At 34.1% G+C, this 22,764-nt stretch overlaps 2 protein-coding genes across 5 annotated transcripts; both read left to right on the plus strand.

Annotated features, from left to right (window-relative positions):
* The first annotated feature begins 941 nt into the window (after window positions 1–941).
* LOC101249022 (uncharacterized) lies at window positions 942–8,489 on the plus strand. Its single transcript, XM_004248068.5, has 12 exons — window positions 942–1,368; window positions 4,022–4,106; window positions 5,075–5,205; window positions 5,297–5,399; window positions 5,598–5,612; window positions 6,036–6,181; window positions 6,323–6,518; window positions 6,587–6,661; window positions 6,884–7,000; window positions 7,355–7,399; window positions 7,548–7,646; window positions 8,049–8,489. Exons 1-12 carry the CDS (start codon window positions 1,061–1,063, stop codon window positions 8,067–8,069), a joined length of 1,341 nt encoding a protein of 446 aa, XP_004248116.1. The 5' UTR covers window positions 942–1,060; the 3' UTR covers window positions 8,070–8,489.
* Window positions 8,490–14,973: 6,484 nt separating this feature from the next.
* Window positions 14,974–22,761, plus strand: LOC101248718 (snRNA-activating protein complex subunit). 4 transcript variants are annotated; one of them, XM_010328729.4, is made up of 12 exons: window positions 14,989–15,097; window positions 15,342–15,411; window positions 16,128–16,294; window positions 16,537–16,592; window positions 17,350–17,416; window positions 17,543–17,626; window positions 18,408–18,496; window positions 18,620–18,710; window positions 19,622–19,717; window positions 20,210–20,335; window positions 20,412–20,672; window positions 22,435–22,761. In XM_010328729.4, the coding sequence occupies exons 3-12, from the start codon at window positions 16,160–16,162 to the stop codon at window positions 22,714–22,716; spliced, it is 1,287 nt and encodes a 428-aa protein (XP_010327031.1). In that variant the 5' UTR covers window positions 14,989–15,097; window positions 15,342–15,411; window positions 16,128–16,159; the 3' UTR covers window positions 22,717–22,761. The 4 variants fall into 4 exon arrangements, with proteins under 4 accessions (XP_004248115.1, XP_069146383.1, XP_010327031.1 ...); XM_004248067.4 differs by lacking the exon at window positions 15,342–15,411 and having other exon boundaries at window positions 14,974–15,097; XM_069290282.1 differs by lacking the exon at window positions 19,622–19,717 and having other exon boundaries at window positions 14,985–15,097.
* The last annotated feature ends 3 nt before the right edge of the window (window positions 22,762–22,764 follow it).

The following is a 22,764-nucleotide window of genomic DNA, read 5'->3' on the forward strand; positions in this document are numbered from 1 at the left end:
GTGCGATGAAACTTGAATCCATCGTCTTACCCTTAACCAACGGTATAATAGACCGAAGTACAACATGACTCACCCTTTGAGTCTTTCAAAACAATCAAAATAACATTCAAACTCATGCTTTAAAATTTTATACCTTCTTCTATTTAAGAAGTTTTGTATAGCATGTTATATTCAACCAATAGTAGTATATGTCTTCGGTTCTTGATAATTGTTAGTGACTGAATATTATTTTTTATTCTAAATCATAAAATATTCTAGAAAATACATACCTGATTTTATGCATATAATACCTTGATTCTCATAATGAGATCAACCAAAACATGAGTTAAAGAAAAACTAAAACTCAATCTTAATTGGCTAGAGACTCGTGCTGATAATGTGTTATAAAATCAAGCTCATGGCAATATAAATACAAAGAGATAAAGACAAGAGAAGTAAGATGGAAGATAAGACTTTCTTCTTATTCAAGTGTATTCTACAAAAGGTGAATGATATCTCTATTTATAGAGTTGAGACATTATCCCAAAGGCCTCCATGATAAATGCCCAATTAGTAGGTACATAGTTATCCAAATGGTTCTTATCACCTTGGAAACATGTATACATGAATACAATTAAGTCTTGAGTATATCTAAAGGACAATCCACACAATTCAATGAATTTATAACGTGACCAACAAAACTCACTTGTTTCTTTTCTATAGTGATAACTTTTTGATTCATAAATAAATAAACTAAAAATATTACATCAAATTTTAACGCCTAAATTAAAGACATTATATCATAGTCAATATCAACTAGAATGTCAAAGTATACTTTGCATTAAAGTTATACATCCAAATAATCACAATTCTTTTGACAAACTACTTTTTTTAAATATATATATATATATATATATATATATATATATATTTTATTTTATTTTTATAAAAAATTTTATAGTGTGACTTTTTTCTTTTTTTTTGGGCAAAATTTTTATTAATATTTGAAAATTGATTTGATAATTATATACTTCCACTTCCCTTGGACAACAAAAGTTTTCCGTTTGAGAAATCAGCAACAATGAAGATGAGCAGTACGCAAGGTCCACACTCTCTGGCCTTTCGGGTAATGAGACTCTGCCGTCCTTCGCTTCACGTCGAAATTCCGGTCAGATTTGATCCTTCCGATCTGTTGTTCGGTGAAGATCTCTTCGATGATCCCGTTGCCGCTTCTCATCTCCCTCGACTCCTCGCTGACACAGTCTCCGACGGAACTACTACCTCTGCGGCTGATCCATCGGATCTCTCTTACCGGAATAGATTCCTTCTTCAGCATCCTTCTGATTCTCTTGGCCTCCCTGGTCTCCTCCTGCTACCTCAGTCCTTTGGGTTCGCTTCGTTTTGCTTTCTCTATCTTAAATGTTAGTATTAGTATACTCTGTTTGTGGATTTAGTAGTGGTTTGACTATAGGTTTCCAAATATAGATGGATTTTGGTTATAACAAAAGGAGAAGATAAAGCATTTTATTTTAATTTACGAAGATGGATTTGAAAAACAGGTTTGGAGCAATTCTCCAAATTTGGAATAACTCCAAGCTCCTGTGAATGTGGCTATACTATGTATCTGGATTTAAAATCATTACTCCCATACTTAATTTTTGTAAAATTCTTACTATAAGGAGTAGTTAATATTTTTAGCTACATGATATGTAACTTACAGTGCTACTTTTTATGCAGTTTTAAAATGTGGACATTTAATGTTTTGAAATTGAAAGAAGTGATGTTCAAGTTGCTATATAATTGGATGTTTGGCCCTGTACTGTGATATCAGTCCTTTGAGTTAGCTTCATGTTCTTTCTCTTAACTAAAATGTTGGGGCACTTGTATCTGGATTTAAAATCTGTGTATACACTTCTTAAGATGTTCATCACCTACTTTCATTCTATTTTAGAAGGCTATTACTTTTGAATAGTTCAGTTGGTTTTAGTAGTATTATTTTTGAAGTGCACTACTTGATGTATACTACTTCTCAATCATGATGAGGTTGTACAAGGGATCAATCCTTAGTATGTTCCTATGACTTACTAGCTGATGAATTGACACTACATATTCAAAGGTGGGTGCCGTGGTGTATGTTATTTGCATAGGATATGCTATTGATTGAAGAGACGCATGGTGGAGTTAACGAGTGGCTAGAACACTGACGACAGGCCCTAGAGTCTAAAGGTTTCAGATTGGGTAGGACTAAAACTTAGTGCCTGAAGTGCAAGTTCAGTGTGAAGATCGATGCAAGATTCATAATCAAGAAAGGAAATTTCAAGTTACTTCGGTCCATAATCCATAATCCATAATCATGTTATGCATCATATTATAGAGGGTGGATGAAATGGAGACTCACATTTGGGTACTATGCAATGAGAATGTGTTGCTAAGGCTTAAGGTCAATTCTACAGAGTGGTGGTTGGACCACAATTGTTGTATGGGGCAGAGTGTTGGCCAACCAAGAACGCCCACATTCAGAAGATAAATGAAGTGGAGATGAGGATGCTCAGATAGTTGTGTGGGCATATTAGGAGAGATATGGTTAAGAATGAATACATGGTAAGGTGGGAGTGGGGCCCATCATGGACAAGATGAAGGGAAGAGGTTGAGATGGTTCGGGAATCGGGCATGTGAGGAGGAGGTGCATGGATGTGCTAGTAAAGAAGTGGGAGAGATTGACTATTACATGAGTTACAAAAGGTAGAGGTAGGCTGAAGAAGAACTAAGGGGAGGTGATTAGACAAAATATGATGCAATTTCAACTTACTTAAGACATCACCTTTGATAGAAAAATGGGCAAGCATTAGGCTAGAATATTTGTAGGTACCCGAGTTTTCTCGCACTTCGTGTGAGAGAGGCAAGGGAGCTAGCCTCCTCTGTGCTTTTCCTTATTACTAGTATTATTTAGTAATCGTGTAGTTTCTTATCTTCAATGTGTATTATGATCTGTTACTTCATTTGCTTTATCTCTTGTTAGTTTGTTGTCATATTTTGTGTTACCATGCTACAAATTCTTCCTTTTTCTTTTTGTTACATTAGGTCTTAGGCCTAACTCACACCCCAAAAGCTAGCTCAAAGGGAAGAGGATTGCCCAAGCCTTATAAGGAGTCCACCCATCTCATTAATCAATGTGGGACTTTTGTCATTTTTGACACCCCACCTCACGCCCAGTGCTTAGCATCTGGTTCATGGGCAATTTGATTTTGGGGGCCCCAACATCGGGTGAGATGGCCTGCTCCATGTGAAATTAGGTCTTAGGGCAAACTCACACCCCAAAAGCTAGCTCAAAGGGAGGATAATTGTCCAAGTCTTATAAGGAGTTCACCCATCTCATTAACCACCGATGTGAGACTTTTGTCATTCTTTAACACACCACCTCATGCCAGTGCTTAGCATCTGGTGTGTGAGCAATGTTTGATTTTGGGTCTACTAGGTCTTAGGCCTAACTCACACCCCAAAAGCTAACTCAAGCCTTATAAAGAGTCCACCCATCTTATTAACCACCAATGTGGGACTTTTGTCATTCTTTCACATTTTCGAGCCAATCAGAAACAACCTCTCTACCCCAAAGTAGGGGTAAGGTCTGCATACATCCTACATCCTACCTCCTCACCAACACTTGTGGGATCACACTGGGATTGTTGTTGTTCTTGTAGTATTTCTTTTTTGAGGTCCAATAGATTCTTCTTGTAAATTTGTAATAATTTAAAATTACAAAAGTTGAAACTTCTAGTATTACTACTGTTTATGCAGTTTTTAAATGTGGACATTTCATTTTTAAAATTTGAAAGAAGTGATCTACAAATTGCAATGAGATCGAATGGTTTGAGCCTTCGTACTCTGATATCCGTTATTCTTTTTGAAATGGAGTATATGTTGTCAAAAATTTTGTGCATATATTCGAACAAAAAATAATGGGAGATGTGCAATCACTGCTTATATGGTGGATTTGTTGTGATTAGTTATTGCTGTTTTCCCCTTTACAATTTGTGATCTGCAGGGCAATATATTTGGGAGAGACGTTCTGCAGTTATATAAGCATAAATAACAGCTCCAATTTTGAAGTTAGAGATGTTACCATCAAGGTGATTTGCTTGCTTAGCTGATTACATAAGGAGCTACTGTAAATAGTGCTAGAGGTTCTATGAATGTATTCAACCTGTTGATAAGCAAGATTCTCTTACAATTTCAACTGAGGTCATAAAATTTGTGAGGTGGCATGGCTGAATTCCTGCTCTCCCGCTAGTCTTAAATGAAGCTGGTGTTTTTACCCTGTTTGAGTTACTTTGTGCATTTTAGTACAAAAATATTACGAACTGTTAAAAAAAACACAAATATAACCAAATGGTTTTTTGTTTCTACTAAGTGAACCGTCTTACAAGAAGCATGTGCTTCTGGTATGGAAACTTTCGTGGAAAAAATAGTAAATGGAGAACAACAATGTGATAGCAATCTTCTTGTCTTAGGGTCACATTTGCATATTTAGAAATATGCACACACAGAGGACATTCTTGACAAAGTTACATAGAGGAAACATTCTATGGCATTTTGTATAAGCCATGCCTTTATGCTCTTCATTGATCATTTGTTGCTAAACTAAGTTCTCTATAAAAATTCATTAGTTAAAATTTCATTATTTGAAAAGTGTGCTACGGATGTATCTTACACTGAAGAAAATGAATTAGATCAATGCTCACAATAGAGTCTATGTTGTGAGTGCATGAATATTGAATGTCTCTTAAGCATCGATTATGAAGCTTTAGTTTTTGTTAGTGGATATGCTATCATTTTTCTACAGTGTGTTTAGCTTAAAGCGTTTCACAATATAAACGGCTTATGAATTGTTAAGTCACAAAAGGTGAGATAAGATCTGCCGATTTAGACCTCAAGAGTCTCTGATTGTGAGTCAAGTCAATACTGGGATCTTATTTTAAATATATCTTATTTCTCATATATCAGCAAACTGAGATGAGCTAGAAACTGTCATACCTTTGGAATTGGAATCCTTGACTCTAAGAGCTGCTTTATAGAAGTGATATTTAATTTTTTACAGGCTGAAATCCAAACAGAGAGGCAGAGGATACTTCTTTTAGATACTTCTAAATCACCTGTTGAGTCAATACGTGCTGGAGGTAGATATGACTTCATCGTGGAACATGATGTGAAAGAACTTGGTGCACACACGTAAGATTCATCATAAAAAATGGCGTTCTATGTTGGTAGTAGCTTTCTACCAATATGATAGTTTACTTATCCAACTCCTTCATTTTTCTAGGTTGGTCTGCACTGCTCTTTATAATGACAACGATGGTGAGCGGAAATATCTTCCACAATATTTCAAATTTATGGTTGCGAATCCACTTTCTGTTAGAACAAAGGTACATAAAAAAAATCCAAGCTGTTTGCATGGTTAATGTGAAAGGATTATATATGCTTTATTTTCTAATGTATAAGGAACAGTTTTTACTTTTACTTTTTTTGCTGCTGTTTTAAGATATTTCATATTTGATTTCTTTATTATTTCTCAAGTTTGTTCGTTCTTTTTCAAGATAATAACTGCTAATTTGTTTCTGCAGGTCCGCGTTGTTAAGGTAGGTTGGTTCAAGCTCTTTGAGTGTAAGTTCATGATCTGGCATTCATTCTCTCATGTTGAAATTCTAAAGAAAATGGGTCAAGAAAATTCAGTTTTTGCATTCAGTATTTCAATTTCATCGGTTGGGTCGTGTCAGTTAAGGCCAAGTTTTGGTTACATTCAGCATACTGCATCTGACTTGCCACTTTGGAATATCTGCATTTTGCGACCCCTAGATATCATTTGCTTATATGTAATGTCAGTTATTTCAACTCATTTTGGCAGCTTTTAATGGCTAAAAGGATTACGTGAGATCACATTTAATTTTAATAGTACAAACCATCTTGACTCTTGAGAATCATTTACCAGAAGCAGTGATCTCAGCTTCTACATTTCTCATACTTTTTCTGTTCATGACAGTAAACCCTTTTTCCTATCCCAGGAAACCACTTTTTTGGAGGCTAGCATAGAGAATCATACAAAATCTAATCTCTATATGGACCAAGTTGATTTTGAGCCAGCTCAGAATTGGAATGCTACAGTACTAAGAGGTGTTGATCACCATCCAGAGAGCAAACAACCAATGAGGTTGACTGATAGATATTCTCTGTTGTACCATGGGAATTGCAACATTTTTTTTGGTTTAAAATTTTGACATGTTCACCAATTGATTTTAGCAGTCATCTTTGTTCCCTCGACTAAAGTTTGCTGGTCTATTTGATCTGCCAGTGATGTATTTAAGCCTCCTATTCTCTTAAAATCTGGGGGCGGGATCCATAATTTCCTCTACCAATTGAAGTTATCATCAGATGGCTCTCCACTGCCGAAGGTGGAGGGAAGTAATGTCTTGGGAAAACTTCAGATAACTTGGCGGACAAATTTGGGTGAACCCGGACGCCTTCAGACACAACAAATTCTTGGAAGTGTAAGTGAAGTGATTTTTAATATTGAAGTTTTGATGCACTCCTAAGGTATTCTTTTCACACCTTGCAGTCCATTGCTCAAAAAGACATTGAACTAAGAGCGGTGGAAGTGCCATCGATTATCATGCTGGAGAAACCTTTCATGGTAAGACTGAAATCATGTCTAATAAAATAATAATAGTCCATTTCTCCTAATTCAGTGCTGACTGCTGTTTGAAACTAGTGTTTTGGGGATTATTACGAGAGTCCTTTTATCTATGGAATTTGTGAGGAAGTTTGTTCATTTGAATTGCATTTGCTAGTTTTCCATATTCTGCTTGTGATTGGTCTGTCATGAATTCTGATGTCTTTGTGGGCTCTTCTGTAGGTACGTCTGAATCTTACAAATCAGACAGACAGGGTGCTGGGGCCTTTTGAAGTTTGGGTGTCACAAAGTGACTCACTTGATGAGAAGGCTATCATGGTTAATGGTCTTCTAACAATGGTGAGACGCTGAAATAGCTTCTGCCCTATCCTGATTAGCTTTGTCCTTTCTCTCATTCAATGACCTAATGAAATTACCTTCTTTTTGTTGAAGTTCTTGTTTGGTGCATGCATTTCGTTCTGTTTCTAATTGTCGGACTCTTATGTTTAGCACTGTGGTTGTCATAATATTACTTGCGCACTTTGATGTGCAAGTTCAATTCTCTATCAGAATCTTACTTCATCTACAAGTCTAATTTCGTCCAATTTTTTCTCTTTACAGTTTAACAGTTGTTGGGCATAGGGTTACAGTTGTTGGGCATAGGGTTACACCTGCATCTTTTTCTTGTCTATTCTAAACTTCTCTTGGTTACAGCATTTGGCACAGGTGGAAGCATTTAGCTCTTCAGAATTAGAGTTGGTGAGGATAATCTTCAATTTATTCTTGTAAAATGGATAGCGCTCAAATGCTATCTTTTTTAATCGGATATATCTTTCAGTCGTTTATTTGATCATTCAGTTGTTTCCTTGCATGCTAAAAATGATTCTGGGTGCACTTTCCCATGTAGAATCTGATTGCTGTGAAGCATGGGGTACAGAAAATCACAGGCATTACAGTGTTCGACACACGCGAGAAGAAAACATATGATTCTTTACTGGAATTGGAGGTGAGTTTCAGCTTACACAACTGTTGACATGGAGGATAATGCTTCTTTTCAATTTCATTCCCTCTCTATACACCTTTTCTTATAGTCGAATTTGGTTGCACCCTTCTAATACATGATTGTCCACACATTGTCGACCTCCCTTCAGTATAGATCCAGACCTCTGTCTACTCTCATTGCCACATGGTATTGACAAGAACATTGTCTGCTGACAACTAGTGTTCCTAAAACACTACGGATGAAACTCAAATTGATCTACGCGCACACCCTTAACTATTCATCCTTCTCTTGGCATTCCAATAACAGCAGCCCAAAATAGAACTCACTGGTTGAATGTCTCATGTTCGAAAAAGTAAAGAAAATGTTGAATGTCTTCTTATATCATAATTCTGCATCATACTGCAGGTATTTGTCGATTCACAGTAGGTATTTGAGCCAGACATCGTTACAAAGTAATAGGGACGTTGATCTGACTGATGATCGGAGTTAGTACTTTTACAGCTCAGAACATCACAGTTAAGATCTAGAGTACATCTCCAAATGCCAAACAACGAGACAGGTACTTGCCTGTTCAATAGCCTCAATGGTTCTTGGCATTCATCCAGAGGATCTTTAAACGATTAACTTGTGTTTTTATCGATCGATCGACAGTGTACACTAATCATGCACCTGTTATTTTCTCAGTGTAGTTTTGTGCCTTTCCTCTACCAATTGTGCTAAAATATTGGGGAAGTTCATGTTTTCATTTTTTTCTTTCTTACATGAAGAGAGTTTTGACACTTGATGTTAGGATCGAATTCACACACAAACTTGATGAATGAAGAACACAAAAACTTTCAAGAGAAAGAGATGAGAGATCTAGAGAGAAAAAAAGAGAAACCAATATTTTGTGGCAACACCCCGTGAGGAAACTTTCACGGGTGTGTGGGGTATATATATTGATAAATCAGAGTATTTTTTGTTACAGAGAATAAATAGTACATCAAATATTAATCAGGCTCCACAACCTAACACTCTTTGAGAGTCTACCACAAGACACTCAAAAAGAATTTATTGAAAGAAATAGTCAAGACAAATTGTTTTTTTGTAGTAGTAAAATTTTTAGGTTTAAAAACATTTTGGACATTTTTATAATCTATTTGACTATATATTATGTAAATTTTTCACTTCCAACATAAAAATTGAAACAGTTCTTTTTTTCTAGAAGGCTTCAACATATTTTCAGGTGAAATACATGTTCAAATACCCGTTCAAACTTGAAATATCTTTTATGTGGTCATTCACATAAATATTCTTATTTTATTGGGGGTTTTGATTTTTACCCTCAAAATTTTTTGACCTTCAACAATTTTAAGTAAAAATAAGTGGTCAAAAATATTATTGACACGAAAATTACCTTCAATGCTTCAAGTAAAAATAAGTGGTCAAAAATGTTATTGACACAAAAATAACAAATACGTTTTTGCACAACATAAATTTATGTTTTTGTATCAAGTTATAACGTATTGTGAACTTGATTCTTACATAACTTGTGTTGAACGAGACAAGTAAGAATTTAGAAGTTATGTCGTGTTATTTAACTTAATTCTTATATAACTTATGTCTAGCTAGGTAAATCGACTTATGCAAAACTAAGCAAGAATTCTTTAAATTTATTGAATCGAATTAGGTCATAAAATATTATACAACTTATGTTGCATAAATAGATTTTATATCGAAATTTATGTTGAACAAATTTTTATCGATATACTAGGTAAAAAAATATTTTGATCTACAAATTTACGAGGCTTTAATATGTGAATTCATAGCGTTTTTCTCTTCTTTTTTTTTCGTTTTTCATTTGTTTTTATCTCTCGTTTTCCCTTTATTTTCGTTAACAAACATTTTTCATGAGATTAGCTTCATAGGTTTGTTTTAATTTCACTTCAATTTCCTTGATATGTTTCTGAGTTGTGTTCGTGGAGTTGAGTTGAACAAATTAACTTTATTACCTATGGTGAAATCAAAGGGTGATGATACATGAATAATTTTTATTCTTAGTTGAACAAATTAATTTTATTGATTCTGAAGATGCTACATGAATTATTTTAAATTTTTAGTTGAATAAATTATACTTATTGGTTTTGCTGAAATCAAAGGGAGTTCAATTTATCGTTATGGCCAACTAAAGAACTAAATATCAATGAGGTTACCCTTACGTAAGAATTAAAAGATAATACAATTGTATAATTTTTTTTTAATCATAGCTGTCAAACTATGAAAGTAATAGTTATATATTTTGCATTATTCATCTCTTAGCTTTTTAGTGGCAAAATCATTTCTAGAAAATAGGAAGAAAATCAAGGATATAAATAGTAAAATGGCATATTAGTTAGTTTGATATATCCAACAAAATGAGTGGAATTAAGACAAAATTTAGTAAAGAGAGATTGTCACCGAATGAAAACAAAATAAAATAATAATTAAAAAAAAAACATATAGTGGCTGAGCCGCAACAATTTATTCAATATTTTATATTATATATATTGTTCTCATAAATTCTAAAAAAATACAATTAATTATAATTTATTAATTAATTTTTCTTTTTCAATTGAAAATATAATTTTTTTTGTAACATTTTGTAAGAAAATAATGAACACATATAAATTATTGTATGTTACATAACAATCCAAATATTTCAATCTCTTTTATTGATGATAGTTTTGAATTTTTTTCAAGAGAAGGGTGGAAAGTGAGGAAGAAAGAGACGTAGAAATAGAAACTGCTTCCGAAATGAAGGGGACTAAACAGGAACAAGAGGAATCCACTGAAGAAGATCTCAATTATTATAAAAAGTATTAAGATTATTCTAAAAGTGTTTAAAAATAAAATTACGACTCTATTTCATTGAATATGTCAATTAGAATACCATTTTTACTGATATAACATTTGATAAATACTTTTAAATACAAAAATCAATATTATAATGATTGTTACTTATCACATTTAAAGTTACAATATTTTTTAAATCTGGTTATTTGATAATCACATTAGTTTAAGCTTTAAATGTTTAATAAAACACCTCAAAAATTGAAGACAATATTAAAACATAGTTGATTCAAATCGAAGTGAATTAGATAAATTAAGATGCAAAAAGTAACTGTAAATTTAATTATTTATGATTTTTAATTATAATTACATCAATAATAAAATTTCAAAAATACATACACAATATAATTTCGTCCATTTTTAATTTTCATAGTTTCCTTTTTAGATTAAAAGAATAATAATTTTGATTAACATTATATGATGTATTTTTGTACATATTATTACACATAACATTGAAATTTATAGCATTTTTTGTATAGTTTTTTAATATCTAAATTTTTTGTTTAACATATCAACTTAATATAATCTTATTTAATTTTTAAAAATTAGTCAAATTAAATATCGATAAATACGATATGATTTTTTAAAAATCTGTCACGACCCAAATCGAGCTGTGAGTGGCACCCACATTTATCCTCCTATGTGAGCGAACCAACCAATCTAAACCCCATCATTTCAAACATAATGAACTAAATACATTGCGGAAGACTTAAAACTCATTAACAAAATAAATCAAATAACTTCTAAAAACTCAAACACTTATTATTATCCCCAAAATCTGGAAGTCATCATCACAAGAACATCTATCCTCAAATTACTAATCTAAGAGTATCGAAGAAGCTAAAATAAGTAAAAAGCTAGTCCATGCCGGAAGTTCAAGGCATCAAGACATGAAGAGGAAGATCCAGTCCAAGCTAGAAGCATTAGCTCACCCTGAAATCCGGTGTAATGAAGACTGGCTAGAGTTGCGGTTGAGTTGAAGACGACGGCACGTTTGCTGCACTCCACAATTTAACAAGAAGAAACATACAAGTAGGGGTCAGTACAAACACGGGTACTGAGTAGATATCATCGGCCAACTCAAAATAGAAAACAGTATATATCAGATAATATCATAAATCAACTACAATACTCAATCTGTAGCAACAACAAGTACTATAATCGTTAATAAGTACCACCAAGTTCACACATGAGGACTCAAGCCTCAATACCATACTCATTTGGGAATTAGGTTCATTAGATTGAGTATATTAACATCTTTCAAGATTCATCACCTTTATTCTTGTGTCGGTACGTGACACTCCGCTCCCCTACTACTATGTATCGGAACGTGACACTCCGATCCCCTAGTTCTACGTGTCGGTTCGTGACACCCGATCCCCTAATTCTACGTGTCGGTTCGTGACACCCGATCCCCTAATTCTACGTGTCGGTTCGTGACACCCGATCCCCTAATTCTACGTGTCGGTTCGTGACACCCGATCCCCTAATTCTACGTGTTGGTTCGTGACACCCGATCCCCTAATTCTACGTGTCGGTTCGTGACACCCGCTCCACTAATCTCATTCTATTAATTCATCAAGCCTTCTTTTATACCAAGGCATTATCAATCTCATTACTTTAGTTCATCAAGCCTTCTTTTATACCAAGACATCATCAATCTCATTAACAAGGGGTTTCCAAGATTTGGGATTCAATAGCTTCATCATGCTTATTTCATCACAATTATATAATCACATTCATGCGAGCATACAATTAAGCATATAGAAGACTTTACAATACAACCCAACACATATCATTCGCTATTAAGAGTTAACTACGAATAGTATAAAAACCATAACCTACTTCCACCGAAGATTCGTGATCAAGTAAGCAAGTTCCCAAAGCTTTGTTCTTCTTCTCGTTTCTCCTCTTTCTTGTTCGATCCCCTCTCTCTCTCTTTCTGTTCTTTTCTTTTTCTTATTCAAACCCTCTTTCTTTTACCCTAATTAGCATATAATTAAGTATAAAAGATAGTGAATTAACCCATTAATTAATTCAAAGTTATCTCTTTTAGCCCTCAAGTAGTTAAATTATTAACATTAACCCACTAAATTTATAATTATAGCTGGAATAGTCCAAAACGTCCCTTAAAACATTTAAAGAAATCTAACCCCGCCTGGGATTACGCAGCCTGTGACGGGCCGTCGTGCCTGTGACGGGCCGTCGTGCCTGCGACGGTCCGTCCTGCTGCTCCGTCACAGAGTTCAGAGACTCCATTCCATTAAAGGGTCTGTGACGGTCCGTCCTGCCCACGACGGTCCGTCCTGCCATTCCGTCACGAAGTTCAGAGAGTCGATTTCAGTACCCAAATTTCAGAATTCTAAGTGTTTTGGAACGAGACCCCATCGACGTTCCGTCGTGCCCATGACGGTCAGTCGTGGGTTCCGTCGTCTCAGCCAGTTTTTCCAGAAATAAAATCTGCTGCTCAAAACGACTAAAAACAGGAGGAGGGAGAAGTATACATAATTTTCTTAGGTATTTTGTTTCATCAAATCTGGTTATCTCTTTTAGATATGTATATCTCCTTCATCTGCTTTTGTTCGTTTTAATCTTGCTTTTTTACTGGAATTCGATTCTTTTCTATGCATCTTTGTCACTGAATTTGGGTTTTTTTTGCTGCCATTGCTTTACTGGATGAGCCGTCCATACGGTATATATATAACCTCACATATTTAATCCAATTGAGTTTGCAAAACTAAAATTATGCTGCTGAATGCTGATTTATTATAAATAATCTGGTTATTTCTAGGGATTTTGGGAGAAGGGGTTGGCGTATTTTGTGGCAAAATCATTTCTAGAAAATATGAAGAAAATCAAGGATATACAAAAGATAGTAAAATGGCATATTAGTTAGTTTGATATATCGAACAAAATGAGTGAATTAAAGACAAATTTACAAAAAAGAGATTGTCATGAAGTCAAAATTTAGAAAAAAGAAAAGAAAAGAAAAGATAGTGATGAAATGAAGTCTTTCGTAGGTGATGAGCAGTAATAATTTATTCAATATTTTATATTATATATATTATTCTCATAAATTCTAAAAAAATACAATTAATTATAATTTATTAATTAATTTTTCTTTTCCAATTGAAAATAAAATTTTTTTGTAACATTTTCTAAGAAAATTATAAACACATATAAATTATTGTATGTTACATAACAACTCAAATATTTCAATCTCTTTTATTGATGATAGTTTTGAATTTTTTTTTCAAATGGATCAATTATTATAGAAACTATCAAGATTATTCTAAAAGTGTCTACAAATAAAATTAAGACCGTATTTCATTGAATATGTCAATTAGAATACCATTTTTACTTATATAACATTTGATAAATACTTTTAAATACAAAAATCAATATTATAATGATTGTTCCTTTATCACATTTAAAGTTACAATATTTTTAAAATCTGATTATTTGATAATCACATTAATTTGAGCTTAAAATATTTAATAAAACACCTCAAAAATTGAAGACAATGTTAAAACATAGTTGATTCAAGAGAAAAGACATAAAGAGACCATCGAAGTTGTCCCATATTTGCATAAAGACATCTAAACTTTTGAAGTGTCTCATCACCCCACTAAACAACTATATATCGTTGTAAATTAGCCATTTTTACCCATTAACTCATCTGGGTTGTTTACACGCACGTTAGGCGCATTATGGGCCATTTTTTTTCCTTTTTATTTACCAGTTTAAAACAGCCACATGTCATTTTCTTTCTTTGATATTAATTGTTTAATCAATTTTTGTATCTTCCCCAATTTAAACTCAAAAATAGCCTTTGGTAGCCCTAAAATTTTGATTTTTATGGCAAGAACAATGTTGGTTCTCTCTTTTTGACGACTTCATCATCTTCCTCAAGAAAATAAGGTAGGAATTCGTCTTTTTCTCTTTTAATTTCCAGTATAAACGTTAATTTTAAGTTTTTTTATGGTTGAATTTCTTCTCAATTTTGTGGTTAGTTTTTGATTGAAAATGTCAAATACAATGTTGAATCGTATTTGTAACAATAGCAACTGTAGGAGGTCGATTCTAACACTTCTACACTATAATAATCAATAAAATCAGAATAATAAAAAAAAGTGAAGATTTTAGAACCCTAACATGTTAGACCTTCAATCTCCAAGAATTTTCACAAATACACATCAACAACGATCAACAATGATCAACAACGAGATTGTCAACAACAACACTGTGTATTTCGTTTGATTTTTTAAGGAAAAGTTGAGAAATAAAATGAAAAGGAGTTCACGAATTTTCTTCCAAAAAAAAAAGGTCGGATCGGGTTACCTAGAGAGTGAGTAACACGCGCATTACATAGACGACGGAATGAGTAAAAATGGTCAAATTACAACAATATATAGTTGTTTAGTGGTGTTATAGGATACTTTAAAGTTTATGTGTCTTTATGCAAATATGGAACAACTATTCGTATTAATAAAACTAAAAACCTTTTTTGACAACTATTTGTAGATGGTAGTATACATAAAACTGAAAAGGTATTTTGTTTCATCAAATTTGGTTTTCTCTTTTAGGTATGTATCTCCAACCTCTGCTTTTGGTTGTTCGTGTAATCTTGTCTCTTACTGGAATTTGTTTCTTTTCTGTGCATCTTCGTCTCTGAATTTGGGTTTTTTTTGCTGCCACTGCTTTACTGGTTGAGCCGCCAAGGCGGAATATATATAAGCTCACATATTTAATCCGATTGAGTTTGCAAAACTAAAAGGAAAAACAAGCAGCTGAATGCTGATATATTATAAATAATCTGGTTATTTCTAGGGTTTTTTTGGGAGAAGGGGTCGGCGGATTTTGTGGGTTACAAACACAAACTCAGTTATTTTTTACGCAGGTATCTTACTTAATCTTATTTCAATAAATATTTCATGGGATATTGGTTTATAGAGTAGTATTTGGTTATCGTATTTCTACTAATTGATTGCAGAAAGCATTTTATGTTTTGGTGACCATGTAATCTTTTTGAAGAATGTTCTCTGGGAAATAAGTCTCGAAAGGATGCTTTATATAGAATTATTTTTAGTGTTGTAATGAAATCAAGATTATAAGAATTCCACTGATGTTTATTTGAATTCTGAAAGAATGTTTGTTTTCTTTTTTAAAGAATACTGAAACTTTTTTTGTGCATTCGTAAGTGGTAGTATTTCTTTTGCAGAATGTGTATATTCTTCCCTAACCCCTGCTCAAATATATATTGACGTGTTAGCCTAGGCAGTGTATTGAGCTCTCTCTTGTAGTATTCATCCCTTTGAAATAGGTGTGACGCTATGTTGAGTTTGTTTCTTGTTCAGTTTCACTATCTCGCAGTTGCACTCCACTGCCTCTTTTACTTATTGGCTGCAGCTTGACACTGCTAAGCAATCTGACCTCCCTTTTCATTACATTTTATATGAATGTTCAGAAAACATACGTGTATATTTTGCCTGAATTGAGTGTTGATTTTTCTGACGTCATTATTTTTTGTATTCCTAGACGAAGATACACGTAGAGTAATATGATCTGAGAATTGAGATTCCCACTATATGCTTGACTGTTCTTTCTCTTCTCCAGTTTCAGCTCATAACTGTTAAATAAGTTCTTCAATGTTGGACCCTGAGGCTTTAGCAGATGAAAACTATGTTACTGTGCCTCGTGGTGGTCCTATTTACATTTCTGATATGGTTGGTCCACTCACTAAGGTTGCTGACTTTGAGGTCAGCATCTTCCATGAACTTGAGGTATGAAGCTGTTTCAACTTTGGATTATATTGGCACTCATTATTTGAAGCTTTTATGCCTTCTATAGATTCCATGGTCATGTGAACACATACTTGTATCAGTAGTTTGATGCATAGCTCTCCTGGATCCCGAATAAACAAAAATAAAAATGAAAGAAAGAAGAAAAAGGCCATTTTGGGTGTCATAATTTCTGAAACTTTGATTATGGTCAGTATTTTAAAGATCTTAATTTTGTTATGCAGCGCCTCAAGGCAGAGTTGTCCTCTGATTCACTGGAAATGTTTGATGATGAGATATCGTAAGTGTTTCCTCTACTCTGCTCCTCTTTGATGCTAGAAAAGGAGATGAAACCGATGTGTATCATATGTACCTTTTGCGTACTTTCTCTTGCATATCCTTTAATTAATTTCAGATGGTGATTAGTTCATTTTTTTGACATGCAACACTGCAAGTTTTTTGGTTTACCATGTCACGGATATGAGAGTGACAATTGAAACAGGATTTCCTGGAACGATTTGAGAGATTTCTCTAGCTTTTGCCGACATCAGCTCTCTGTTTGGGAGTCTTTGGGTTTTGTTGGATGAACAGTTTCTTTTTCCTTTCCAGAGTTTGGTTTGGAATATTCTGCTCCAAGTTTATTATTTAGACAGAGGAGATGACACAAAGTAATAGTGACTGAGGGGATGGTCTCATTGATTCTATTTCGTGTATAGTAGTTTTTTGGATGGTTTGTATTTATCAACAACACCTTGTTAGTAGGTTGTTGGTAAATTCTTTTTTGTCTACAAGTTACTTGTGACAACTATTAATTATTTTCTTTTACTTTAATTTAGGGAACGTAGTTTAAAGAATATTGTAATTGATTATGTTTTTAAATCACATTTCTGCTCCTGGTTGCTCAGTACTTGTCCAAAAGAAAAATAGTTGTACGTAATAGTTATGATATTATGATATTGACTCTTCAATTTCACTTTGGTAAGAGGACCTCTGGATTATTTCTTAAAGTTTGAGCAGTCTACTCAGATTGATCTGACTTTGGTCATTGATTCTTGCAGGATTGAAGATCTTAAAATTATCTGTGAAGAGGAATTGGTGGCTCAGGCCTTTGAAGAAGCATTTAAGGTATCAATTTTTAATTATAAGCAGCTATCAAAGAGTTGGTTTACAAATTCTCATTAATCCGAAAAAAGGGTTCCAAATTTTCACTTACAAGATAAAATAAAAGGGATCTTCATGTAATGATAACAGGATGACGAGTTAGGGATCCTCAACAACAAAGGTCCAGACAAAAGCAAGACCAACAAGAGGAAACGGAAGAAGAATACTGTTGATGTATGCTAGTGACCTTTTTCTGTTATACATATCTGTTCTGACACTCTATTTTCTGTTGTATTGAAGTCTTTCTTTAGTTCTCGGTAATTTGAGTTCTGTTTCCTCGTCTTACTTGAAGCATGTGTCCTATCCTATCATGAATGAGGGTTCTATATTGTCATACTATGCATTAACTGGGACTATCTCGCTTGGATGAGTAATCTAGCATTTTGTTTTATATTGAAGATTTAGGTTAAGATGTATCAAGACTAAAGAGTTAAAGAAACGTTCAAGCTTATTTTCATCTTTTTAATCCCTTAAGAATTTACTTCCGATTTTAGACTCACAAGCGTTTATCATAGATAGGAAGAAGTGGATGTATGAAAACTGAAATGTCAATACTCCATAACACATACTTTAGAAGTGATGTTACATGAACGGAAGCTCCACCAGACAATCACAGGAAAAAGCCTCCAAAACTCAAAGAAATCTATTTCTATTGTCATATTAGTCCTAGTAGCTCATACAACTTAAGTTCCAACAAGTTGAAATGGAGAGATCTCCCAAGTTTAGCAATACATTTTTTTAAACAGGAGAAAATAATATTTGATCAGGATATATTGACCCCCCCAAGATATAAAATTTGAACAGGAGAACAGAGACTGTCAAACATAATTCGTTTCATTGACATGATAGTGGTTGCTCATTTTTTCGCCATTTTCTTTCTTGTTGCAGTTTTAATGTAAGTGTGTTTGCTTGTTTACTTTTTCAAATAATAAGTTGATGTTCTTGCATTTTGTAGGAACACTATATTTTGAAGGTGGAACAACTTGCAAAAGTTAAAGAGAAACAAGAGGAGGAGAAAGCAGCTGCACGATTGCACTCTTTCAAGTATAGATCATCGTTTCTAGTTGATATGCTTTTATTTATTACTAAACCAACCTGTTATATCGATTGTTTGTATTTGCATATTTTGTATTCTTCATCTTAGCTAACGTTTTTATATTGGTTCAGTGGTAGTTGTAGCAGCAGCCACTCTGCTCCAACATCCTCCAGTAAGAGTGGTAGGATGATATCACTCAAGTCAGGAAGCTTGGGAACAAAGGTTATGCTTCTAAGAATCTTGATTCTTTTTTACTGTATGTCATGGTTTTGGATGAGTCTAGAATTTTTAAAGTCTGAGCAAGGCTTAAGTTAGTTTAAGGATTATTCCGGCTGTTAAAAAAAATTAATGACCAATTCAGTCTTTTTTCCTTTATTTGAAGGAGAGACTTCTAATCACCTCAGAGATATAATTGAATGGTTTTCATCACCCCACATAATCTCATTGCAAATTTTATTACTTTCAAATGCCATGATGCAACTGTGTGACCATCCAACTCTACTTTCCCCTATGACTGCAAAAGTCTGGCGCGCATGGTAGATCAACATTCTGTTTGTTGAAATTCCCTTTTTGGACTGGTCAAATTTATTTGATAAATTAGGCAAGAACAAAAAATTACCACATTTACTAGAAGGTGCAAGGAGCACACATTGAGGATAAAATAGGAGAAAGTTACTTGGGATTGTTTAGTCCTATCCTCTGTATACCTACATATGCACCAGCCTATAGGTGTAAGATTGTGGTGAGTGAGGGTGTTAAAAAGGAATGAGGTAGACCTAAATCACGGGATTTCTGTTGAAAGACCTACAATTTCTCAGAATTAGTGTAGACTTTGGCTGAAGATGAGCACATTGGAAGAAAAAAGATCCATATAGGTGATATCTGGCTAAAGTAATTTCATGTTAGCCAATACATTGCACTTGCATAAATTGTAAATCTGTAGTATATTCTGTGATGGCATCATGACCTTTCCAATGTCGCTTTCAAGAGCAGGCTAAAGTAATTTTATATCAGTTTTATTCTGAATTAGATGTGCATAACACTTCTATAGTTTTAGTCCCCAAAATTTCTGCTATCTTAGTTATAAACAGATGATGGTTTGTTGATTTTGATCTTGGTTTTTTTAATGGCAGGTGAGAGCAGTAAATACTCGTGAACATATTGCATTGCAGTTTCCAGAAGCTATCCTGTGTGTTGAGATTTATCATTACAAAAAGACATGGACAAAAGTATGAACATGCTCTTTATTGCTGCTTGAAGCGCTGATGAAATGAAGTTAAATATTATTTCATTTGTATATTTGTGTTATCTGCCACCTTTCATCTTCATTCTCTTGAGTAGTCATATTAATTCTCTGGGAACAGTATGCTTGATACCTTATCTGTATTATGAGATAGAAGCTATTTGCTAGGTTATAGCTTATTCAGGGTGCATTTTGTATGCTTTGACTATTCCGACCCGCTGCCATAGTATTGAAACAATTTAGTTAACCTTGTTGAGGATGATCAAATAACGTCCTGTTGTTACTTCTTTTAGTAGTACTCATGTAACTTCTGTCCTATTGTTATGACTGACTATGATGATATGCCATAGTATTGAAAGAATATAGTTAACCTTGTTGAGGATGATCAAATAACGTCCTGTTGTTACTTCTGTTTTAGTAGTACTCATGTAACTTCTGTCCTATTGTTACAACTGACTATGATGATACCTATCTGTAGACACAAGAATTTCTGGTTCTTGGGCGGCAATTTTTGACAGAAATGAGAGACAAGATTTATTGCATTACTGATGAGATAATGAAAAAGACAGGCAAAAATGATCCTTCGGGCTTTTTCCTCGTGGAGGTAAGTGCTCTAGCAAAATTTTCTTCCAAATGATTACTATCAATTTTGTCATCACCAACCTAAATATTTTCCATAGGATGTCTTTTGCAATGATTTCAGGCATCCTTCTGCTACTGACTACAGTAAGCCAATACTTGATTGGCTTCAAGATTCTAGAAGTGAGGCGGTGGAAAAATGGGAATCTATCGCTTCTGGTGAACTGCCACAGAAACAGAAGGCACTTTTTGGCAGTAAAATTGGACCACAATTGCCCCATTTCAAGACCATTCAAATGCAAAAAACCCGCTTCTGTGACTTATGGTTTCGACTTGGTGCTGGATATCTTTACTGTCACCAGGTAATATTTCTTTCTCAGTTTGTTTTGTTTTTCTGTTGCTCAGGGAAATTTTTCATTAATAATTCAAATCAATGTTCATTAGTAATACTTCACCACAGAAGTCTTAAGATAAATACAATGAGTATACACATATTATGACATATAGTTCCAGTCATGCATCAAGACTACCCAATTCTGTGCGCACCCAAAGGGTAGCGGCTGCGGGTTTCCCTTGTCAAAAAAAAAAGACCCCCAATTTTTTGATTTTCTTTTGGACGATATCCAATTATTGATAGAGAGGCATTTTCTATTTCAACAATTGCCAGTTTGCCACTATGCCTCCATCCTTATCTAGTGGTGTCGGGTATATGAATCCTCTGTATTTGTTCCTCTCTTCAGAGCCATATCCTTCCAATGCTGGGAAATAATGTCATTTAAGGCCAATGGTAGATTTAAAAAAAAATAGAAGTTCTTTGATGCTCACACTCATTTCTACCAGGACATAATGTTAAATGTAACAACAAAAACTTCAATCGTAACTAGTTGGTTTCACTTATAATAATTATTTGATTCTACTATGTTTTGTTAAGTCTGCATTAATATCCTGAAGTTATAGATTTCAGGCAGTGAATTTCTACATGATTTAAGGTTCAACTTGTACCTTGCAGCATCTTCAATCACTACAAACTTTTTCTTGACATAGAAAATAGAACCCTCAATCACTATAAACTAGATTTTCAGATAGATGCAGAACTTTTAGTGTATACTCTTTTAGCAATAGAAGTGGTTGGGAAGGCTCTGTGGTGTACAAGAGCTCCTATAAGAGTGTGTCTGGAGCTTCTGAGGGATCAACAAGTCATTTATTCCAATTTCCTTCATTGAAAAATGGTGAAGGATATTTTTGTCCTATGGAATAAAATAGGCAAGGGTGTATTATGACACAATTAGTGGTAGATCTTTTTCTCTGCTTTTTGGGAGGGGAGCAACGTATCCAGTGTAATCTCATAAGTGAGGTCTAGAGAGGGTAGTGTGTATGCAGTCCTTGCCCTATCTTGTGAACTTAAGAGAGATTGTTTCCGATAGACCCCGTCAAGTAAAGCATACTAGACATCATTTGACTGCCTACTAACCTTGTTCCCTTATCCTAGACCTCCATATCCTCTTATTTAGGGTCATGTCCTGCTAAGCGTCAAGTAAAGCATGAACTTTAATGGAAAGAGGCAGAAAGGGAGAAAAATACAAACATAGAGGTTTTAGATCAAGGCTAATAATTACAAGGATAAAAGACAAATATACGAACAAAGAAAAAGTTACGACAAAAATGAACTCTCAGTTATTTAGTGTGTCAGACGTTCATTGGCAAGAAAAAATATGCCATAGAACTTTAACAATGATACTGAAGACACATTAACCAAGGCGAAGTGCTCAAGACATTTTGAGCCTCGTTTAGGGGTTAAGCGCGCATTTGACAACACTGATCCAACCTATTAATCATTGAGATTTACCTGCAATACCTTAAATGTATTTGATTCTGTAATAATGTTTCATTGTCAAACGTTATGTTTAGCATGAATTGTAGTACTCTATGTATATATGTTCATGGATTTGTGTCTGTTTGGCATGGTCTATAGGGGTCCCGCTAGCATCATTGAGATTTACCTGCAAATACCTTTGAAATACTTGATCCTGTAAATTTGTTTCCATTGTTAAACTCGATCATGTTAAGCACGAATACTATTTATATCTTATATTGATTTTTTGTCTGTTTTTGCATGACATAAAGGGAGACTGCAAGCATCTAGTTGTAATAAGAGACATGAGGATGATACACCCTGAGGATGTACAAAACCGAGCCGCGTATCCACTGATTACCTTTCAGCCAAAATTGAGGTTCCAGAAATGCTCTGTTTGCAAGATTTTTAAAGCAGTTAAGGTGACTGTTGATGATAAATGGGCTGCTGAAAATCCTTGCTACTTCTGTGAACTGTGCTATTACATGCTCCATTATGTAGATGGGTCTTTGCTTTATGATGATTTTTCTGTTTATGAGTATCTCCATGAGTAGAATGTAATCAGAACAGCACAAGTTATATAGTAATCCCTTTTCTTTTGT

The sequence above is a fragment of the Solanum lycopersicum genome, chromosome 10, assembly GCF_036512215.1.
Source record: "Solanum lycopersicum chromosome 10, SLM_r2.1".
In the NCBI taxonomy this organism is placed as follows: Eukaryota; Viridiplantae; Streptophyta; class Magnoliopsida; order Solanales; family Solanaceae; genus Solanum; species Solanum lycopersicum.

What these genes read in the sequence shown, in the direction of transcription:
- LOC101249022 (XM_004248068.5), top strand. Translation starts at nt 1,061, where the DNA reads ATGAAGATGAGCAGTACGCAAGGTCCACACTCTCTGGCCTTTCGGGTA. An exon ending in TTAGAGATGTTACCATCAAG is followed by an intron (nt 4,107 to 5,074) that starts GTGATTTGCTTG and finishes AATTTTTTACAG; the next exon opens with GCTGAAATCCAAACAGAGAG. An exon ending in GAGAGCAAACAACCAATGAG is followed by an intron (nt 6,182 to 6,322) that starts GTTGACTGATAG and finishes TTGATCTGCCAG; the next exon opens with TGATGTATTTAAGCCTCCTA.
- LOC101248718 (XM_004248067.4), top strand. Translation starts at nt 16,160, where the DNA reads ATGTTGGACCCTGAGGCTTTAGCAGATGAAAACTATGTTACTGTGCCT. An exon ending in ATGTTTGATGATGAGATATC is followed by an intron (nt 16,593 to 17,349) that starts GTAAGTGTTTCC and finishes TGATTCTTGCAG; the next exon opens with GATTGAAGATCTTAAAATTA. An exon ending in CGGGCTTTTTCCTCGTGGAG is followed by an intron (nt 20,336 to 20,411) that starts GTAAGTGCTCTA and finishes TATTTTCCATAG; the next exon opens with GATGTCTTTTGCAATGATTT.